The sequence below is a fragment of the Leptonychotes weddellii genome, chromosome 8, assembly GCF_054177405.1.
Source record: "Leptonychotes weddellii isolate Sample4059 chromosome 8, ASM5417740v2, whole genome shotgun sequence".
Lineage (NCBI taxonomy): Eukaryota > Metazoa > Chordata > Mammalia > Carnivora > Phocidae > Leptonychotes > Leptonychotes weddellii.
This window is the reverse complement of record NC_138376.1, coordinates 29,071,530-29,093,411: the sequence shown is the minus strand read 5'-3', so window position 1 is coordinate 29,093,411 and position 21,882 is coordinate 29,071,530. Positions and strand designations below refer to the sequence as shown.

General features: G+C 39.9%; 1 protein-coding gene across 1 annotated transcript in view; it reads right to left on the bottom strand.

Annotated features, from left to right (window-relative positions):
* The window catches only part of DNAH8 (dynein axonemal heavy chain 8), a 251,864-nt gene that overhangs the window by 36,100 nt on the left and 193,882 nt on the right, over positions 1 to 21,882 (bottom strand). Inside the window, exons 57-61 of the mRNA XM_081827548.1 lie at positions 19,195 to 19,268; positions 17,017 to 17,169; positions 16,502 to 16,657; positions 8,198 to 8,314; positions 6,212 to 6,380 (exon numbers count right to left, since the gene is read on the bottom strand). Coding sequence (XP_081683674.1) covers positions 6,212 to 6,380; positions 8,198 to 8,314; positions 16,502 to 16,657; positions 17,017 to 17,169; positions 19,195 to 19,268 — 669 coding nt within the window. The remainder of the gene's footprint in view (positions 1 to 6,211; positions 6,381 to 8,197; positions 8,315 to 16,501; positions 16,658 to 17,016; positions 17,170 to 19,194; positions 19,269 to 21,882) is intronic.

Genomic DNA, 21,882 nt, shown 5'->3' with positions numbered 1-21,882 from the left:
TTAACATAACAATAAAAAATTAAAAAAAAAACCCTCAATGAGATACCACCTCACACCAGTCAGAATGGCAAAATTAACAAGTCAGGAAACAACAGATGTTGGCGAGGATTCAGAGAAAGGGGAACCCTCCTACACTGTTGGGAATGCAAGCTGGTGCAGCCACTCTGGAAAACAGAATGGAGGTTCTTCAAAAAGTTGAGAATAGAGCTACCCTACGACCCAGCAATTGCACTACTGGGTATTTACCCCAAAGATACAAATGTAGGGATCCAAAGGGGCACATGTACCCCAATGTTTATAGCAGCAATGTCCACAATAGCCAAACTATGGAAAGAGCTTAGATGTCCATCAACAGATGAATGGATAAAGAAGATGTGGTAGATATATACAATGGAATATTATGCAGCCATCCAAAAAACCAAAATCTTGCCATTTGCAACAACGTGGATAGAATTAGAAGGTATTATGTTAAGCGAAATAAGTCAATCAGAGAAAGACAATTATTGTATGATCTCACTGATATGAGGAATTTGAGAAACAAGACAGAGGATCATAGGGGAAGGGAGGGAAAAATGAAACAAGATGAAACCAGAGAGAGAGACAAACCATAAGAGACTCTTAATCTCAGGAAACAAACTGAGGGTTGCTGGAGTGGAGGGGGGTGGGAGGGATGGGGTGGCTGGGTGATGGACACTGGGGAGGGTATGTGCTATAGTGAGCACTGTGAATTGTGTAAGACTGATGAATCACAGACCTGTACTCCTGAAACAAATAATACATTATATGTTAATAAAAAAATAAATAAAAACAAAGATAAGCCCCAGATTGAAAGTCATAGAGACAGAGGGTCCAACTTGAAGGCACTGATAAGACAGTTAAACCGAGCCTCCCTCTGGGTAGCATGGTCAGGGTAAAGTGGTCACAAGGAGGTTAGGTCAGCAGGTCAGAAGGTAGGACTGAAGCAGAGACTGAGATAGGGGAAGGCAGCATGTGGGCTCCATAGTGTTTTCTGCAGCCTTTTTCAGTAGAGGTTCCTGGTAACCCCATGTCCTTATAGCCAGAGACCCAAACTCACCTCTCTGGTTATTGTGGGACCATCTGGAACAGGCAAGGGGAAGGAACAGATGAGACAGGAGGCTGAAGGCAGTGCAGGATGAAGTGTACATTTGGTGGGAGTAAGGGGCGGGTCTGCCCAGTGCTCAGAGAGCTGGAGCCATTGAAGGTGGAGCAATTCTAAGGGAAATGAGGAGAGAGACAGAGAGAAAGAAGTGGGGGCTGGGGGGGGTGCAGGGAATGATGGGTGGATAAGCTGCCCAGGAGCAAAAGGATGGGCAATGGTAGGATGAACTTTTCATTTAGGGCAGTGATTAAATCCCAGATGGGCTTCCCCCAGGTGGGGCCCAGGCCCAGAGGATGGAGAATTGTAGCCTTCTGAGAGGGGGTTGGGGTCTGCTGACTATTCTATTGCCCTGAATATAGGGGTGGGGGGAGGGGGCAGTGTAGGGCAGGAATAGAGAAGTAGAAGAGGGGGAAGACAGATTCAGGTCAGAGGCAGGAACTGTCCACCTGGAGGTCTTGAAGGTGCCACAGTTTGAGCAACAGGCTCTCTTCCTCTCCCTCCCTTTGCCCACAAGCAGCTTTGAGCTGTGATCCAGAGAGCCCATTTTGTTCTGATGTGGAGGGCAAAGAGGTCTCTTAGAAATCCCCTTCAGTTTGCCAGCAAACTGCAGTGTTCCTGCCACCTTTAAGTAAGGCAGTTTCAATAAAACAAAGACAAACCGACTAAGGGAGTTGGTTAATCAGGACTCTCCTTGAACTCTACTTCTTAGAAAAAGTCTAAGCAATTTTTTTAAGCTAATATAAAATGTTGTTAAAAAAAAAAGTATACCTGATTTTCAGGTTGTGCTCTGGGTAAAGTAAAATTCAGTAAAAATTCAATACAGTCTACTCTTAGACGACTATGACTCCAGGCACATAAAATTCAATCTGCTGAGATTAAATTATGTTTATTATCATCAACAAACATGTATTGAGTGTATCCTAGGTGCTAGAAAGGACACAGAGACTTAGATGACCTGTTTCTTATTTTAATGGCCTTACAATTTAGTGGGGGAGGACGAGTGTATGTATTAGGATCACATATTTCCCTTTCCCACTCTCCAAGGCAACTATTTCACATCTCTTCCCCTTTCCTCAAATGTCCCAAACTTGCCATCCCCTCCCCTCAGCTGATGACCTGCATCCCCTTAACTGATGATGCTTCTTATTTCACTCTGAAGATAGATACAATTAGAAGAAAACAACCCCATCTTCCCCCACCAAACTTCCCTGTTTCTGCCACCCATAGGTTTCCTAGGCTTCCCCCATCATAAGGAATGGGCTGCCCTCCTTCTAATAGCCAGTACACATATTGGTAAATCTAAATCAGCACTGGTTGTAAAATTATCATAATGAGTAACAGGGATGGGAATAAAAATGAGGAGGAGCCAAAATACTCCACAGAGTTTAATATGGAAGATACAAGTCAGAAGGGCTCGAAGGTAAAACCTAAAATGTAGGGTAGATTTCACCAATACAGAAAGATAAAAAAAAATTTTTTTTAAAAGCAGGAAAGAAGAAAAAAAGGCCAAAAAAAGGTATGGCTAATGAAACCCACAAAATAAGATGGTAGAATAAGTCAAAACATAGCAGTAATCACAACAATAAAATGATTAATTTGCCTATTAAAATACAGAGAGCTTCAGAGTAGATACTAAAAATTCCTGCTATTTGTTGTTTATAAGAGATAAATCTGAAACATAATGACACAGAAAAGTTGAAATAAAAGGAATAGAAAAATATATACCAGGTATACTGAAATTAAGTATTTCTAATCATTAAAAGACTAATACAAGAGTGAAGAGGCAAGGCTCAGAGTGGGAAAAGAAATTTACAACCACATAATCAACAAAGAAATTACATCCAGAATATGCAAAAAGCTCCTGTAAATCAATATTTTAAAAAGATGCATAACTTGAGAGAAACAGAAGCAAGAACATACAAGCAAGTCACAAAGGAGAAAACTAAAACAGTGAATCAACATATGAGGGTGCTCAAGTCCATTAGCATTCAGAGAAATAAAAATTAAAACCAGAGTGAGATACCATTATATATCCACCAGAATGGCTAACATTTAAGAGACTAATGATGCCCAGTGTTGGTGAGGATGTGGTGAAATGAGATATCTCATTCTTCTGCTGGATGTATTCTTGGAACAACACTTTGGAAACCAGGTTGATGTGATCGACTAAAATGGAAAGTATGCAAACCCTATAACCTAGCAATTCCGCTCCTATTAGAAAGGCATATTCATGTGCTCCAAGAACTTTGTACAAGACTGTCTCCAGATGCATTATTTGTAATAGCTCCAAATGGAAACAATCCTAATTTCCACCAATACAATACAACGGAACCCAACACAGGAAAGGATAACGAGTAGAATACACACAACATGGGTGAATCTCAAAATACCGTATTGAGAAAAAGAAGCCAGACACCAAAAGGAGAACATACTCTATGGTTCTATTTATATGAAGTTCAAAAACAGGCAAAATTGAACTATGTTAATAAGGAGTACTTACTTAGATGGTAAAAGTATAATGAGAAAGAAACAGTTTGTATAAGTCAGAATTGTGGTTACCTTGAGGGAATGGGGGGTTGTGATGGAGAAGGGACATGCGTGAGTCTTTGGGAGAGCTGGAAATATTCTATGTCTATTTGAAGAGACAGTAAACTGTATGTTTATGTTTTATACACTTTTCTGTATATTTAATATTTCTTAAAGATTTAATATTTTTTAAAGATCTATCAGGCAAATACTAAGTACAGGTAAAGTCCCTTTCCTCATCTTCCTTGACCTCTCTCAGTTGACCATTTCTTCTTTCCTGATACATTAAAATACTCAAAGCCCTGTCTTTAGCTTGTTTTCTTTCTCTACACTTTCTTCTTAGATGATGCTCTCATCCATTATCTTGACTTCAAATGCCATCTATATGCTGACAAATTCCAACACTTTTTCTCTAGCCCTGACCTCTCTCCTGAGCTCCAGACCTGTAAATCCAACTGCCTTGTTTACCTTTCTTCCTTCTCTTATTCAACAAATATTTATTGAGCATGTAGTATGTTCTAGGTTCTGCTCTGCATGCTGGGAATCTGGCAGTGATGTAATCAGGCAAAGTCCCTGCCTTTAGGGAACTTCAGTGTTAGACAACTCCATTTGGGTGTCTAGTGGGCATCTCAAAAGTTACATGATCAGAACAGAACTTCTAATTTCTGGCCCCAGCCAATAAAACTCATTCCTTCTGTAGCCCTTCTCCTCTGTAAATAGTCCTATTCTCTACCCAGTTGTTTAAGTCAAAGCTAGGAGTGATTCTTGACCCCCTCATCTTTCACCATCAGCATTCTGCTGGTAGTATCTGTACAATATATGCAAAATCTAACCACTTCTCAGAATCTCGAGTACTGAAACTCCAATTTTAGGTACTTTTCAAATTATTCTAACACACAGTATGTAAGACATCTTCTTATTCCTTTAGACCTCAGATATAGAGGTGAGTTTAGCATATTTCTTTATTTTATCATTCTCATGAGTCTAGGCCCCCCTTTTTTCTGAGAGAAAGAGAGCAAGCAGGGGGGAGGGGCAGAGGGAGAGGGAGAGAGAGAATCTTAAGCAGGCTCCACGCTCAGCATGGAGCCCAATGTGGGGCTCAATCTCACAACCCTGAGATCATGACCTGAGCTGAAATCAAGGGTCAGACCAGCTGAGCCATCCAGGTGCCCAGAGTCTAGGCCCCTTTTATTTTCGTTTTTCCCCATTCAGTCCTGATCTCCATAGTTTGCGAGTTTCTCTGGGACATATATTCAGGGAGTCTGGTTCAGAAAGTATCACACACTTGATATGACTAAATGCCACCAGATTGTACCCTAGAAGGGTGAGCAATAGTATTCTGTTGTGCTCATTCACTATTTCTTAGGATTCTCAGGCATTTGTAGGGGATGTTGCAATGCACCATCAGTTCCTTCTTCAGGACCCAGGCACTCACTTCCTCAGCTGTCTGGAGGATTGGCTACCTAGGGCTCATCACATTGTCCCTCCCAAGGTACTGACCTGGTAGAAGGGAGCCTGCCTCAACCAAGGTCGTACCCTGGGGAAGGGGCATCCACAGGCAGCCCAACCTATGATGGTTACCTTCAGCTCCACATACAATATTGCCATAAACATTATTGTATATGTCCATTTGTGGATTTTTTCTAGAAATGTTCTGGTATGTGTCTACCTGAATACTTAATTTCAGTAAGTTTTGCCCAGTTGCTTTCTAGAAGGTCTGTACTGACTTAATCTCCAGCAGCCAGGCTCCCACCTCCACACAACAATTATCACCATCCACCTTTCTCCACATATGGCATTAAGAAAAACTTGCAAAAATAAATAAGAATTGAAAGAAAAATCAGATTCCTGGTCAACCTCCAATTTACCAAAATACCCCCAAAGTTTATGCTTTGCTGTTTTTGTTAAGGGGAAAAAAAATCATTGAAACAGAGAATTACCAATATAGATCCTACTATAAAGAATTCAAATAACCATAAAATACTCATAAATCTGATTTTTCCCACTTAGGTAATGTATATTGCTTCTTTAACATGTAAAAATTTTAAGAAGAGTTTGAGTCTGGTACATATATTTATACAATTTATCACTGATGTGAACACTGTAATTGTTAAGGAATAATTTTCTCTAGAAAATGTTTGCCAATGTGATGTATGTAGATTTTACTGGGCACAGAGGGAAAAATGAACACTCCATCAACTTTCAATTGTCCTAATGGAAAAGATGAGAATACTCGAATCACGGTTAATTCTCCAGCCACTTATTTGGGGGTTTGAAATCTTCGTGAGACTTGCACTCAGAGGAAGTAGCAAATAAATTGTCATGTTTTCATGGAGGAGGGGCAGTGGGGAGAGACCCTGAAAATAAGCAATTCATTTATACAGGGGAAAATTTACAGACCATTGAAAGTTGACTGCTATTGTGTTCTGGACCACAAGCAAGATAGCTAATTGGTTTGGCTTTGGCTTTAGTTTGGGTTTGGGTTTTGTTTGCTGTTTCTTTTCAGCAGTTATGCTCTCTGGGTTTCCTCCCCCTTAAGTTTGGCTCACTGATTTACAAACAAACAAAAATTCTTGTTTAAAAGGAAAATGCAATGAAATGTGTCCCAAGCTTTTTCTGTAAATTGACTTACTCTAGCAAAGCAATTAAGTAGACGTTTATCAAAGTCATCTGTCACTCGGCCTCCATATTGAACTTCTCCAATCATGTACCGAACAGTACTCCATGATACACCCTTTATTAAAAATACAAGAGATTATTCATTATCAATCCAAACAAGAAACTCTGAACATTTCAGGTCTTTCCCTGGAGAAAACGTCTCAAAAAGGAAGCACGAACTAGATCACATTTAAAATGACTCATAATCTTCTCTTAGTAGCTCTTTTGCTATTACATGACTGAAACTGCCAGGGTTTGGTCACCAAAGAAAAATCTACAATACTAAATATCAAGTGAATATATTACTCATTGATCATTTAAAATGGGGGGGAGACTATTTTTTCACTCTGTGGATGTAATCATCTATAATACTCATTATAGTAATGCCAAGCTGTTAGAAAAAAGTCATGTTTAGTGAAGAAAGGGGAAAAAAATCAAGTAATCAATGGTTTAATATGCTTTCTTAGTTATATATTTTCTGAATCAGTATGAGAACAACCAGAAAATTATTCATTCACAACATTTTTCTACAATGCAATCCTTTGCTGTCTCATTCTGTGAGCTATAACTAAATCAAAGTATTTATTAATTTCCATAGCAATCTTATCCTAGCAATACATTACAAATATTAATAGTTTTTTTTTTTTTTACTTAATACATTTGGGGTAGGAAAAGTAAGAATGCTTGATTTTTTTTAAATTTACTTTCTTTTGGCTAAATTCTGATTCATCAGCTCCACTGCCTTTCAAAACAACTATTTCAAGGTTAACTATTATTTGTATATACAAAATGATAAATAATAACAGAGTATGAACCCATACAATGTAATTTTTCATCAAGCTGTCATACTCAATTTAATATCCCTTTATAACTTCAAGGAAAAATAATGGCTTGATTCTAGATCCTCCAGCGGCCCACATAAAAATTCATCATAGCTTACCATCACCACACTGATACTCCAGTATCTATAATTAGCTTCAAGATCTACTATGAGAAAGGAGAGAAGGGGAGACAGTAGGAAACTGGAATTTATTGAGTTCTTATTGTGCACCATATACTGTGCTTTCACAAATGCTAATTCACTTATTCCTTACAGAAACCCAGACTGCTTTGTAGATGAGGAAACAGGCTCTGAGAGGCTCATGAACTTGCTCCAGATCATAGAGAAAACGGATTTCCAACCCTTTCTAACACACGTGGAGGGAAAACTGGGTTGTGTTCTTAGCTTTGTGACCTGAAGGAAGTCCTTTATTCTCTTTTGTCCATTACCTCATCAGTAAAATGGGGATAACAGTAATGCCCTCTGTGCCAACCTCACAGAGTTGTGAAGGTTCAGGTGAGATCCTCCATGCATGAGCACTTTGAGAACTGTGAAATGCAGTGACTATCATTAGAAATTATTGCCATCTATTTGTGTAAGTTTAAACATCTGTTAAGATGTGACTAAAGCTGAGAAAGAACTCTTGTGTGGGCTGAGATAACATTTTCACTTCTGAAGAGGCATCAATGAGATGCTGGAAGAAAAGGTCTGATTTCAGGTGTACATTCTCTTGAAGTGCACTGGGGGCAGTTAGGTGGGATATGAGGAAGGTTGTGGAGTTTCTGCACACAATGAGTTGCATCATTTGTGGTCTGTCTCTGCTGTATGTGCACGGGAGAGAGACGAGAGTGGGGAACACAAGTCTGAGATTAGGGTCCAAACACACTCCTAGGGGCAGTAGGGGTGTGAGGGGAAACGGCTGGACCAGTGAACAATGGATTAGAATGAGCAGTCCCTTTGGGGGGAGGTAGGGGAAACCTCAGCAGGTTCAACTGTGTATTATAGGCTGAAAATGTCTGTAGAACCTTGATTTGAGGACAATAAAAATGGGGAAAAATAACAATTTCACTCACTTTTTTAATATCACATTCATCAAGGTGATTCTGAATGAACTGGACACTGGCTGCAAAGTCAGCAGAATTGAATTCATAGGGAATATTCCATCCTAAGGGACCAAATTTGCGTCGCTCCTTAACAACACCAAGGAAAATAAGTGAGATTTTTAAAATTGAATGCAGCTGATTTCTCTTATTATTATTAAAACATAAAATACAGGAAAATTAAAGCATGATACAGAGATAAGTTGATGTCATAAAAGAACAGTATACAATTTTGGATATATTAACCACTAGAAATACTATTTTATGGCTCTATGGCCAGATGGTTTACAAGAACATATCCTCAGGCGCCTGGGTGCTCAGTCGGTTAAGTGTCTGCCTTCTGCTCAGGTTATGATCCCAAGGTCCTGGGATCGAGTCCGAGTCCCGCATCGGGCTCTCTGCTCATCGGGGAGTCCGCTTCTCCCTCTACCCTCCCACCCCCCCACCCCACTCATGTGCACATGTGCGTGCTTTCTCTATCCTGCAAAAATAAATAAATAAAAATCATTAAAAAAAGAACAAATCCTCAAATATTTGCCAAATTGGAGTTTGGGGGCTTTAAAAAAAAGTCTAGGTTTCCATTGCCAATTCAAAAAAATGCAGTAGGTGCTCAATAAATGTCTGTTAAAAGAATTCATTTATACTAAATTGGACTCTTAAACATTTCAAATGTTAAATGTAAGGGTTTAAATTTTTGTTTTTCCAGTTGAATAACTTAAGTACTTGAGAGCATTTAGACCCCCTGCTAGTTTCACTTTGTAATCTTGCAATTTCAGACTTAGAAAACCCCAGATCTCTATGGTGAAACATGACACATCCTTCTTAAAACTTTCACATTGCCCTCATTTGTTCTCTCCTATGGAACAGTGGCTAACTGTTTTGAATTGCCAAATTGCCCATAAGCAATCCAAAGGGGCTCAGATCAAATGATTCAGTTGCCTCAATATTCTGGAGACCATGTTAGAACTGGTACTTCCAGGCTCTGATCACCTAGCAAACCACATAAGTTAACTCAAATATCACTATACAATCAGCTTTCTCTGCCTCGGCGCACAACCAGTCTCTAAGGAAGGTCCAATTATTTATTTGGGTTAGCTCCTAGCCCTTTGACCCTAGTGATTGAGGTGAGAATTCATGGGGAGAATAGAATCCCAAAACATTTATAGAAAGATATAATTCTACTTCTCTACCTCTAAATATATACTAACTTTTCTTTCTCTCTTCTGCCTTCACACACACACACACACACACACACACACTCACATGCTGTTTTCACAGGTCATTCCAATACTTCTTACTATAGCTGCTCCATGCTTTAGATCCTAATTAATACCACCATTTAAGGAATCTAAATGAATTTTAGTTTAGACAAATTCAGACGGGTCAGAGAAAAAAATTCAGAAAGCAAGAAGGTTTAATTACTGATTTTCAGACTGTGCTTTTAAAATATTAAGTAAACCATGAAAATTAATTTGGGTAATATGGGTCCAGATTCCTGACCCTGGGAGATCAGACTGTTAAATAAAAATTCAACCAAGTAAATCTTAAAGATCTCCATGGCTTTATTGAACGATTGATGAAATCAGGCAGCATCCCACTTAGCAAATAGGAAGGAGCCCCAAAGAGCTACAGAAAAGGAACGGTTTTTAAAGGCAGAGAGGGGATGGCACAAGGAAGTCATAAATAAGGAAAAGAATTATTTTGGGCAAAGTGACCTTCCTTTGGATGAGAAAAGGGGTTTATTAAGGGATTACCTCACTAGTGCTGACCAGGAAATTCCAGACTAACCAGTTAAAATTACATTCCTAGAGAAGGTTGAAATTGCAGTTAGGTTACGTATTGGTTTCAGTTTGGCGATGTGGGCTTAGCACAAGTAACTCCATTCTGGGTCTGTTGTCTCCTTTTTTAACAAGACTGAGGGCAAACAAACAACTCTTAAAAATGTAAACTACCAACATTATTTCTAGATGGGTACTTCTTTAGGTTAGGTTGTCAGGTATTAGACATTTGTATGGTGTGACTCCCACCCTCATCCCTTAGCTAATTAGATAGAAGATGGACAGCCAGCCCAAGAAAAGCCAACCAGATTCCTCCTCCCAGGAATTTGAACTTAGAGCTCAGAATTGTTCTCTAGAATTTATCCGAGTTAGAGCTTAAACCAGGGAGACTTAAAAACTTGGCAGCTGTGAAGCACCATCTTCCACCTTGAACATAGAGAAGGTGAGAAGGAGCAGAGGTGCCTCAACAGATGGAGAGACGTGGTATCATCCCCGGTGCATGAGGGAGAACCCCAGCTCTTAAATGTGTCAACTTCTCTTGATGTCTTTCTGCTTCCTGTTCTCAACATTTATGTTGCCATGACGTGGTTTTTTTTTAATTGTTTCATGTTGAAATATTTGGTTCTGTAACCAGATTTTGAACCTTAATGGTGAGAAACATGTCTCCCATTTTTGTCTCCCCTTTTGCACCTTTTTTGGGAAAAGGATTATGATTGTATAATAAACACTAGATTGATTGTTGATTATTATCAGAATGAAAGGCATTCTCCTCACCCTCTTGGGGGTGATTTCTGAGGCTGAGACAGAAATTCAAAAGAATTTTTTGAGTGGATCCCAGAAACATTGAGGTGAGCCTCCTCCAGGTTATTTTAGAGCAAGAGTGAGTTGGGAGACTCTATGCAATATTAACATGAAAATGCATTCAGGTTTAGCTAAACCTTGAGCCTCTGGAATTTCTTCCATCTTGAAGCCTTCAAAAAGAAGAAAGCTAACCACTTATTGGTGAAATGAAAATGTTTTCCCATTGTTTTTTAAAAAAGAGAATCAACTCTAAAATAGTTTCACCTATGTTTGACTTAATTTTTGAAATTTACTGTTCAATTAGACAGGAGACTGAATGAAAAATAATTCTTCCTTTCCAATTACTAAAACTGCTTAAATTGGCTCTATGGAAACACTTCCATTTACACGCACTGAGTCATTGCAATTCCATTGCTCCTTAAAATATGATCTTTAAAAATTGCTATAATGCTGGGGGCGCCTGGGTGGCTCAGTCGTTAAGCGCCTGCCTTCGGCTCAGGTCATGATGCCAGGGTCCTGGGATCGAGCCCCGCATCGGGCTCCCTGCTCCGCGGGAAGCCTGCTTCTCCCTCTCCCACTCCCCCTGCTTGTGTTCCCTCTGGCTGTCTCTCTCTCTGTCAAATAAATAAATAAAATCTAAAAAAACAAAAACAAAAAAAATTGCTATAATGCTGAGATTTGTTTCACTTTATGCTGTTTACTATCAAATTTCATTTAAAGCATTTACTTTTTAGGTTGGTTCACTAAAGTTATAGACTGTTCACCTTATCTTGGAAAAAAAAGACAAAATCTTGGGGGGGTGACTTTTCTTTCACAAATGAAGTCATTTCATTTTCTTGCAACTTTTTTTGGTACTCACTGATCTCTCTAAGTGACAGGAAATAAAGAACCCTGAATTATCACCTTGGAATACTATCAGAATAGATTCAAACCATCGGGAGAAGAACTAATAACTCATTTGGAAGCTCAAAAGCAGGGGGCTTTGCTAGATTTGGAAAATTTGGAATACTGAATTTCTTCAGTCCAAATAGTATTTTTGAAACTATGGATGAGTCCTATGTGAGACAATGGAAAAACATTAAAATCAATGTATTTTCAAGAAGTTTCAATCTAGTTGAGAAAATAAGACTTGGAAACAAGGAAAGGACAATGTGATGGTGACTATAATTAACTGTCAAAATGTAACAAATGATAAGCCTGAAGAAGACATTCAATCAGAGGCTTCTGGGAAGAATGAAACTGAAGCTGGTCTTTGAAAAGAAGGGAAAAAAGACTTCCGGGCTTGGCGAAGGCCATGAGCAAAGATAGGAACACCAAGCTCCTGATTCATCTAGCAGGGGGCTGCAGGTAAGTGGTTTTACTGCAGCAGAGAGTGACCTTGGGTGAGTAGCTAGAACTACATGCTCACGTGATGATTCAGAGGTAGAACATAGACAGATTTGAATGTCAGGATAAAGAGCTAAAACCTGATTCAACAGAAGGGAGTTATTATTCATTATTAAGTTGGAGAATGGTGATTTTAGGAAGACTAGTCTACTCTTTACTGAATTTGACCAATATGGTTCCTTCTTTGTATACCAAAGAATCTACAAAACAGAGAACTGCTAGTGAAATATGGAAAACTTGGAATCCTCCTTTGGATGTTGAAGACAAGCTGCTCAACTGAGTCATCATCTTAATGATGCCAAAGCCATTTCCAATTTTATGTTAGATTCTACCTCAGCCCAATGAACCCACCTCCCATAGCCCAACACAGACCTGGATCCTGTTTGATATGGCCATTTTTATTTAATATTTAATTATCTTTAAGGGCCAAGATAAAACATCCAAGTCTACAACTGCCACTGCAAGACCCGAAAGCTCCTAATCAATGACTAGCAAAAAACCTCATAGACTTGTACGTAAACCATTAGAAAAGTCCCAAAAAGTACGCCTCAATGTTGGCAAGCCAAGGTGATGAGGAGAAAAATTCCAAACCATGGAAAGGACATAAAAGTGATGAAGGACTCCTGTCTTAAGGGCAATGGATATTTGGCAGTTATTCTCAATTCTTGTTGTGTATTAGAATCACTTGAAGTTTTTAGGACTGAACACCTCACCTTGCCGCCTCCTCCCAGGGATTTGGGGGCTCAGGCAATGACTGAGAACCATTGCATTAGACATGTACTGGGTCCAATGTACTGTTCAAACAAAGGATGGTACATTGACCATCAAAGGATGGTACACCGACCACCAGAAAATGCTATTCTGACTTTCTGCAGGAGGTATTGGGAGGACACCACAATGTAATTATTGAGTTTCAAAAGACCAAGACTTTGGAGGAAGATACATTTAAAATTAAGATTCTGAAGGATGAATGTAGCCTTGCTCTGAAACCCAGAATGGTGCTGCACTGGAATTTCTGGGAAACCATAGAGAAATGATATTAAGGCCAGAGGGAAGATCCCACTGAGAGTAACCTCCAAGAGGATGTGGAAATGTCCTCAGGGATTAGTGGCCAAATGGAGCCAAGGCATCCACTAGGATGCTGGGGATGGTGGTGGTCTCCCATGGGGAGGGCAGGAGGGCTGGCTGGCTAGGGCAGAGACATCACCCAATTGCAGTAAGAGCTCTGTTGCTGCAGTAACTTCCTGGCCTCTGTGGATGGTAAGTTCCTGGTGGAGAGGGGAGGGAAGCCCAGGGGAGTCTGGGGCAAGAAGAACTCAGTGCAGAATTGGCTTGTGTATCTCTGCAGGTTCCCATGGAAGCACCCAGGGCCCCCTTCTACTGGGTAAGTCTGTTCCTACCTCATCCACAAAACAAACCACACCCTTCACTATACCACCCAAGACACTTGTCCTTGACCAGCCAAGTCTACTTCCCCTTCTTATGGGGGGAGGGGGGAAGGGTGTTCATTTTGTTCTCTGTAACAATGAGTGAGGTTCACATAACACATGATGCCCTTGAGCAGGGATAAGTTGATGGCATGAGGCCAAACCACAATTCAGTAAGCGAACTACATGGAGGTCACACAGCTCTCCCATTTGACCTCTATTTCACTATCAGGTTCTGTATTCTGAGGGGTGATGGGCTCCAGCATGAACTCCTCCCAGGCCTGAAGCTTCAGATTATGTGACATGAACCAATTCCCTGTTCTTTTTGTCTGTCTCTGCAAGGACAAATGCATATACCTCATATTTGCATAGAGCAAGCGATATCTAGGTTAAATTTGGAGAAGTCGATCAATCAGTTAACAAATCAAGTGTTTGGCTATTGTGTCCAACACTAGAGAAATCTAAGTCACAATCAATCAAACCCAGAATTGTCCTTCTAGTAGTGGCTGCACTTTAAACTTTAATACACACAGGAGTCACTTGGGCATCTTATTACAATGCAGATTCTGATTCAGCAGGTCTGGGGTGGGGCCTGAGACACAGTTCTTACAAGCTCCCGGGCCATGTGGATGCTGCTGGCCCAGGACCACAGGCCCCTCAAGAATTCTGCGTTTTCCTTTCAAGCCAGCTCTATCCTAACAAGTAAAAGAAAATATTTAGGTGCTATCATAGTAAATATTTCTGCTAGTGATGAAAACAGGACAGAGGAAGCCATGCTTGAATTATCTATGCTCCCTGGGTAGTCATAGAACTTGATAACAGGGTTTTAGAAATGGGAAAAACTTGAAGGCTCACCTCCTTCTGCCTCTAAACACACAGATGGGGAAACAGAGGTCCCAAGAGGGACATAACTTGATGATCCTCACACAGCTAATTGATTTCACAGTGAGTCTAATGTCCCAGCCTCCTGGTCCTCAATGAGGTGCTCTTTCCAGCACACTATGACTGGATTTAACCTCCTAGACATTCAATCTCCTAGCAATGGAGGCTTTTTCTGTTTGAACCCAAATACATGTCATGTCAAGTGCAAGCACACCTTAGCCCCATGACTGGCCCATGGCCCTGCTGTTGTCCTTCTGTGTAGCACTTGGATAATGGCCACAAAAACACAGGTTGCTGCACTGACCATATGGAAAATCCCCCAATCATCTCCCCATGATAAGCCCGGTGGAAGAGTTGAATCATCACTACTGGGAACAGAATCATAAAATATTATTATTTGTGAATTGGGAATTAAATAACAGAGTTAAAGTAATATTTGTATTAGAGTATGATAAGGCCTAGCAAAGCAAACAATTCCCAGATAAGAATGTGTGAAATAGGTTTCAGTGACTTGAAAGCTATAATTTACAATCCAAAGGCCACAATCGGACTTAGTAAAAAGAACCACCCACAACATGTTTAACCTGATTTTAACTCTCTCAGGGTTAGGGGACCAACAGGCAGGAGATGCACAATTGTCTCCTCTACGCAGCCCTCCCTGCTGGGTAGCAAGGATCCTGGTAAAGTGGCAGGGACAAGGAACCTGAGGATAAATACGCCCAGGATGTTCTGGGATGAGCACCAAATTCCCCTCCCCCTTTGGGCAGGTTGGGGAGAGAGGAGGTGAAGCTCTCCGTGCCACTGTGCATAGCTAAACCATGGCTCCTGGCACAAGCCACGTCATTCATTCCTTTCTCACTCCAGCCTCAGCGAAGGAAGAAATGTGGAAATGGTTAAAGGAGCCTGTTCATCTCTCTCTCTGAAGTCAAGGAGTGAATCAAGTATGTTAAATTTATACAGCTTTGAAATACAGACCAAAATATAAAATCAAATGTAGAACAGAGCAATAACAAAATGAGAATATCCCACAGACAAGTGGTTGTGAAGCCATAAAATTACTATATTAATATATAAGTGTATAGCAAAAGCAAATCACAAACAACCTGGAAATGACAGATAACCACTGTTCCTCCCAATATCAGCACCACCTTCACTGGTGGGCTCAAAACATACTTCCGTGTGAGGCAGAAGTGTCAGGCTTGACCCCTAGATCTACCGCCAATGAACTTAACCTCTCTGAGCCTCAATTTCCTCATTTTTATTTTATTCTATTTTTCCTGAGGTGCAATTAATTTATTTTCACACACTGAAGAGATGGGGGGATGGACCCACAGCTGGACTGGGGCTCTGTTGTCCCTGTGTCTAGTTTAACAAAGTTCTCCTATTATTTGAGACAGTCCAAGGGATAGTAAATTCCTGAGAATTTGAGGAAAATCACAGGCTTCAAAGTCAGACTGGTTAAATAATCTATGAAAAGCATTTAGCATATAGTTGATGCTCCTGTTTTAGTGTCTACTTAAAAGTACTACCATCTTCATTCATTTATTTATTCATCTGGACATCTTATCAATTTCCTCATTTTGACAAGGGTGATAATCCTACCTTGAGAAATGTGGTTGTGAGTATTATATGAGATGGTGTTCATACCATTCCTGGCTGCATAGGCACTTTGAAAACTAAATTCCTATCTGAATCATCCATGTGCACCTCACAAATATTTACTGAGCTCTGGCAATGCCCCAGATGCTGCTATGCTGGAGGGGATTCAGCAGTTACAAAAAAGACAAAGTCTTTGTCTTCAAGAGTCTTACACTCTCATGGCCAGGGTGAGGGGCGGGGACAAGGAACATGTTAAGTACACAGACGAATATATACTAAGCCAGGTGGGGCAAAGTGCCATGAAGGAGGAAAAAAGCAGGGCAAGGAGAGCAGATAGTGCAGCAGAGAAACAACAGGGCATCACTAACATCCCCTTAAATGTGCAAACTGCGCCCAGAAGTTACCTGCACGGTGGAGTGTAAAAACGCTACTGTGTAAAGCATGGGCTTCCACATGGGTAAATTACTGATATCCAGAAGGTCTTGATTAATTCCAGCAAATGTTCTTTTCAAACCTGCGCGTACGCCTTGTGGTGGCTCATTAGTGAATTTGAGAGAAGTCTGTCATAAAAAGCAAACAGTAGTTTTGTTTCTGTAAATTATTGTAAAGGATAAAGTAGAAATGACAATACCTCAGATAACGGTGTGCGTATGGTACATAAAATGTCAGTGGAAATTCTAAACTAATGACATCAATCATAGCTGAAACCCCATAAATTAGGACTGAGTCTTAGAACTCTTCTGCAGAAATATTTGCTATATAATATTGATGATTATAGTCAAGACCTTGACAATTATAAGATCTTGCAGATTCTGCTGGATTGAAAGCCCTGTCATGTTTTCCATCTTTCAATAATGTCACTATGCCATCTTTATTCAAATAACTCTCGAGGAAAGACACTTATGTCATAGTAACAAACCTGAAGCAATGTGATTGGAAATCGATCATGGGGCTCAGTAGTTATCCACACTCGGAAGGAGTCATCATTGGCTTCAGTGGTAATTAATGTCTCTAGCAATTCTTCCATGAATTCTAGGCCAAGGTGACAATTTTGCAGTAATACCCAGCCACCCTGTATTCAAAAATGATTTCATATTAATTTCTTGTAATTTTTTTGCCATGATTTAAAAAACAAAATGTATAATTAAAAAAAAAAAAACACCTTTACTTAGGGCATGTAAATACTCTGTTTTGAGCACCTGATTTTAATGAAATGATTATACGTCAATACAAACATTTCTTCTGCTACTGGTAAGACTGGAATCAAGTGGGTTCAAAACGATTGTACTCTGCCATCTCTGGTTCAGAAGGAAACAGAAATTAAAACTTGAAGTCTTGTGTAAGTACAGCACGTGCACCATCTAATGGTGGGAATGGGTATTTTGGAATTTGTAAAAGCTTGTCCTAAAGTGAATCAGAACTGACTCACCCCCAAACCAAATCATCCATAGACACAAAGAGACATGCACATTATCTCCTGAAAGTTGGAGACGATACATTTGGTGACTTGGGCTACCAGAATACTAAACCTTACTCTTTGTCATCACTCTTCCCATATAGTCTCGAAACCACAAAACTTACTAAGCACTATTTTAATACTTGATAAAGCTATCTTTAGCAATATATAAGTCACAGAACCATCACTGTTCTATGAGAACATAGTTTAATCAGACAACATTTTGATACCCTTCTATTAACGAGATCAGATCAATACAGCTACAAAATACGGAGCACAGTAAATATACGGTTTGTGTATTATGCCTTCTACTGTGAGGGAAAATACAACTCAGACTGGCTTAAAGAGCAAAGCGGACATGTTGGCCTAGACAACTGGGGTGGCAGAGGAGGATGGACCTCACAGTTAAGTTAGTTGGTGCCATCATGGATCCAGTTACTCGCTCGTTCCCCATTTTGTTCAACAATGTCAGCTTCATCCTAAATCTGGTGTCCCTCGCATGGCAAAGTGGCTGCACCTATTCCTGGGCTGTTGGTTTTTTTTTTTTTTTCCCTCATAATGTCATTGTTACCAATATTTATCCCACCTTAAGAAACAGAACATGGAACTTATAAAAGCTAATATTCCAAAGAAGGTTAGTGTGAATGCAGTACTGAAATTTAAAAGTTTCCCATTCGTGGAAACTAAAGAAATTATTTAAGGTCCAAAGTTAAACTGTCAAATCACTCAATGGAGAATCATTTGATCTGAGTAAAAATAATTATATGTAATTGCCTTGATATATATAAATTAGATAACAATATATTATTGTTATATATTGAATATAATTAAGTGATAAAGATAAAGGCTTCAGGCGCTTGAAAATTAATGACTAACTTGAAAATTTGATGGACCAAGCAGAGACTTAGCTCATTAACCCTCTCTGGTCATTAATTCCCAAGGAAAAACTGCACCAAAGTTGCTACAGACCTTATGAGATCAAAAGCTTAAAAATAAACTGAGATCTTACTTTGTTTTTATAAGAGGTGTGGTTTCTTATCATAGCTGAAATTGCTATCTACCAAGCATCTCTAGAAAATTAATGTTCTGTGTATTTATTAGGTGTGATGGAAAACATTTCTCAGCATTCCATCCAGCTTGCAATTTTCAATAAAAACCATTATCAGTATTTAAGCATAACATCCTCAAATATTTCTTATTTGTCTGAAACTACGCATTAATGAAAAAAAAGAAGTCTGACTTTAACCAAAAATTGAGATTTAACTGTCTTGGTCTGTCACTTCTTAAGCACTATCTATTAATATTGATTGTGAAATTCTAGCTAGAGCTGCATTCTTAGAAACCAGGGAGTGTGTCTGCCTAATTGTAAAAAAATATATATATATATATTTAGTGAAAATAAGATGGAGCTTATACTATGGAAAATAAAACAAGCTTTCTGTGGGGATGTCAGGAGCAAACCAGCTTGAGGTTTAATATTCATTGGTAATCAAAGGTTAACTATGCATCCATTAAAGTAATGGAAAACTGATGATGGAGCATCCGAGGCAGAATGCTTCAGCCACCACTGTGGTGGTCCAAGGTAGACCTGATGGCCAGAACGCTAATAGGAAGAATGATACACTAGCACTAGCTACCTACCTGCTGCATGGACATCTGAATCAGCTTTCGAGCATGTACCTCTTGTCCTTGTCCCATTGAGATAGTTCTGCATTCTGTAACATAGGAGAGGGATCACTACGATGAAACATAAATTTTATCACAGAATTGGGACAAAAAATCAATTTCTGAAGGGCCATAGCCACCTTCCCTCCATGGCTTCTAAGAAGGACCCTTGGGAATCAAACAGGTGTGGCCTATGGTTGTGTTGATGAGAGAAATGGGTGGGGAGAAACTGGAGGCACCACGCGGAAAGGTGAGGGCAAAGGGAGAGAGACAAAGGGCGAGGGGCTGGGCTTTTAGAGAGTTTGGGGGTGTTTGGAGATAAGGAGGAGAAAGAATGACAGTGGGAGAGGCAGCTACAATGCTATCACAGGTATTTAGAGGGAAAGAAGATTTTTGAGTTTTGCCGTATGTTTTGATTAGAATCTTTTTTTGGTGGTTTCACGGATACTTCCATGAAAATGTAATTGGGTTTTTATTCCTTTAAGATGTCAGGTCAAGCAGTGCTTTCTGTCTGTTTTGGTTTTGTTTGCATGGCTGCCCATTTTCCGAGATAGGATTCAAGGCAATTCGGCCCCAGGAGGGCTGCATTCAGGGATAACTGCTCCTTAGACTAGATCACCACCTTGGAACTGAGTGTGAAGAGAAAGTGGAGGCCACTGTAAGATCAGAAGTGTGATAACAATTTGGGGGAGAATACGCTATTTAGGTTCATTATTTATTTCTTTATTTTTTTAAAGATTTTATTTATTTGACAGAGAGAGACACAGTGAGAGAGGAAACACAAGTGGTTGGGGGGGGGGCGGTTGGGAGAGGGAGAAGCAGGCTCTCCGCCGAGCAGGGAGCCTGATGCGGGGCTCAATCCCAGGATCCTGGGATCATGACCTGAGCCGAAGGCAGACGCTTAACAACTGAGCCACCCAGGCGCCCCTATTTAGGCTCATTATTGAATCTGACCTCCCAGGCAGAGAATCCACTTGCGCTGTGCCATATGAACTCACCAAATGAAGAAGTCTATGAATCATGCTTGTGAAACTGGAACTGGAAATTAACTTTTAAAAAATTTTTTAATTTAAATTCAACTTAGTTAACACAGAGTTACAGGAGTAGAATTTAGTGATTCATCAGTTGCACAGAATACTTAGTGCTCATTACATCACGTGCACTCCTTAATGCCCATCACCCAGTTACGTCATCCCCCCACTCCTCTCCCCTCCGGCAACCCTCAGTTTGTTCCCTATAGTTAAGAGTCTCTTACGGTTTGCCTCCCTGTCTGCTTTCATCTTCTTTTATTTTTCTTTCCCTTCCCCTATGTTCATCTGTTTTTTTCTTAAATTCCACATGTAAGTGAAATCATATGGTATTTGTCTTTCTCTGACTGACTTATTTCACTCAGTATAATGCCCTCTAGTTCCATCCACATCATTGCAAATGGCAAGATTTCATTCTTTTTGATGGCTGAGTAATATTCCAATGTATATATATACACATCTTCTTTATCCATTCATCTTTGAGAAGACATTTCATATGTCTGTTGGCCATCTGTATGTCTTCTTTGGAAAAATGTCTATTCATGTCTTCTGCCCGTTTCTTAACTGGATTACTTGTCTTTTGGGTGTTGAGCTGAATAAGTTCTTTATCTGATATGTAATTTGCTCTTTCCATATTTTGGCTACTTTGGACATTGCTGCTATAAAAATTGGGGTGCATGTGCTCCTTTGAATCACTATGTTTGTATCCTTTGGATAAATACCCAGTAGTGCAATTGCTGGGTCATAGGGTAGTTCTATTTTTAACTTCTTGAGGAATCTCCATACTGTTTTCCAGAGTGGCTGTACCAGATTGGATTCCTACCAACAGTGTAAGAGGATTCCCCTTCCCCCCCAAACTCACCAACATTTGTTGTTTCCTGTGTTGTTAATTTTAGCTATTCTGACAGGTGTGAAGTGGCATCTTATCATGGTTTTGATTTGTATTTCCCTGATGATGAGTGATGTTGGGCATCTTTTCATATGCCTGTTGGCCATCTGTATGTCTTCTTTGGAAAAATGTCTATTCATGTCTTCTGCCCATTTCTTAACTGGGTTACTTGTCTTTTGGGTATTGCACTAAATAAGATCTTTATAGATCTTGGATTCTAGCCCTTTATCTGATATGTCATTTGCAAATACCTTCTCCCAATTCCATAGGTTGCCTTTCAGTTATGTTGACTATTTCCTTTTTATCTTGAGGAAGTCCCAATAATTCATTTTTGCTTTTGTTTCCCTTGCCTTTGAAGACGTGTCTAGCAAGTCGCTGTGGCCAAGGTCAAAGAGGTTGCTGCCTGTGTTCTCCTTTAGGATTTTGATGGATTCCTGTCTCACATTGAGGTCTTTCAACCATTTATCTTTGTGATTGGTGCAAGAAAATGGTCCAGTTTCATTATTCTACATGTGGCTATCCAATTTTCCCAACACCATTTGTTGAAGAGACTGTCCTTTTTCCATTGGATATTCTCTCCTGCTTTGTCAAAGATGAGTTGACCATAGAGTTGAGGGTCCATTTCTGGGCTCTCTATTCTGTTCCACTGATCTATGTGCCCGTTTTTGTGCCAGTACCATACTGTCTTGATGATGACAGCTTTGTAACAAAGCTTGAAGTCCAGCATTGTGATGCCACCAGCTTTGG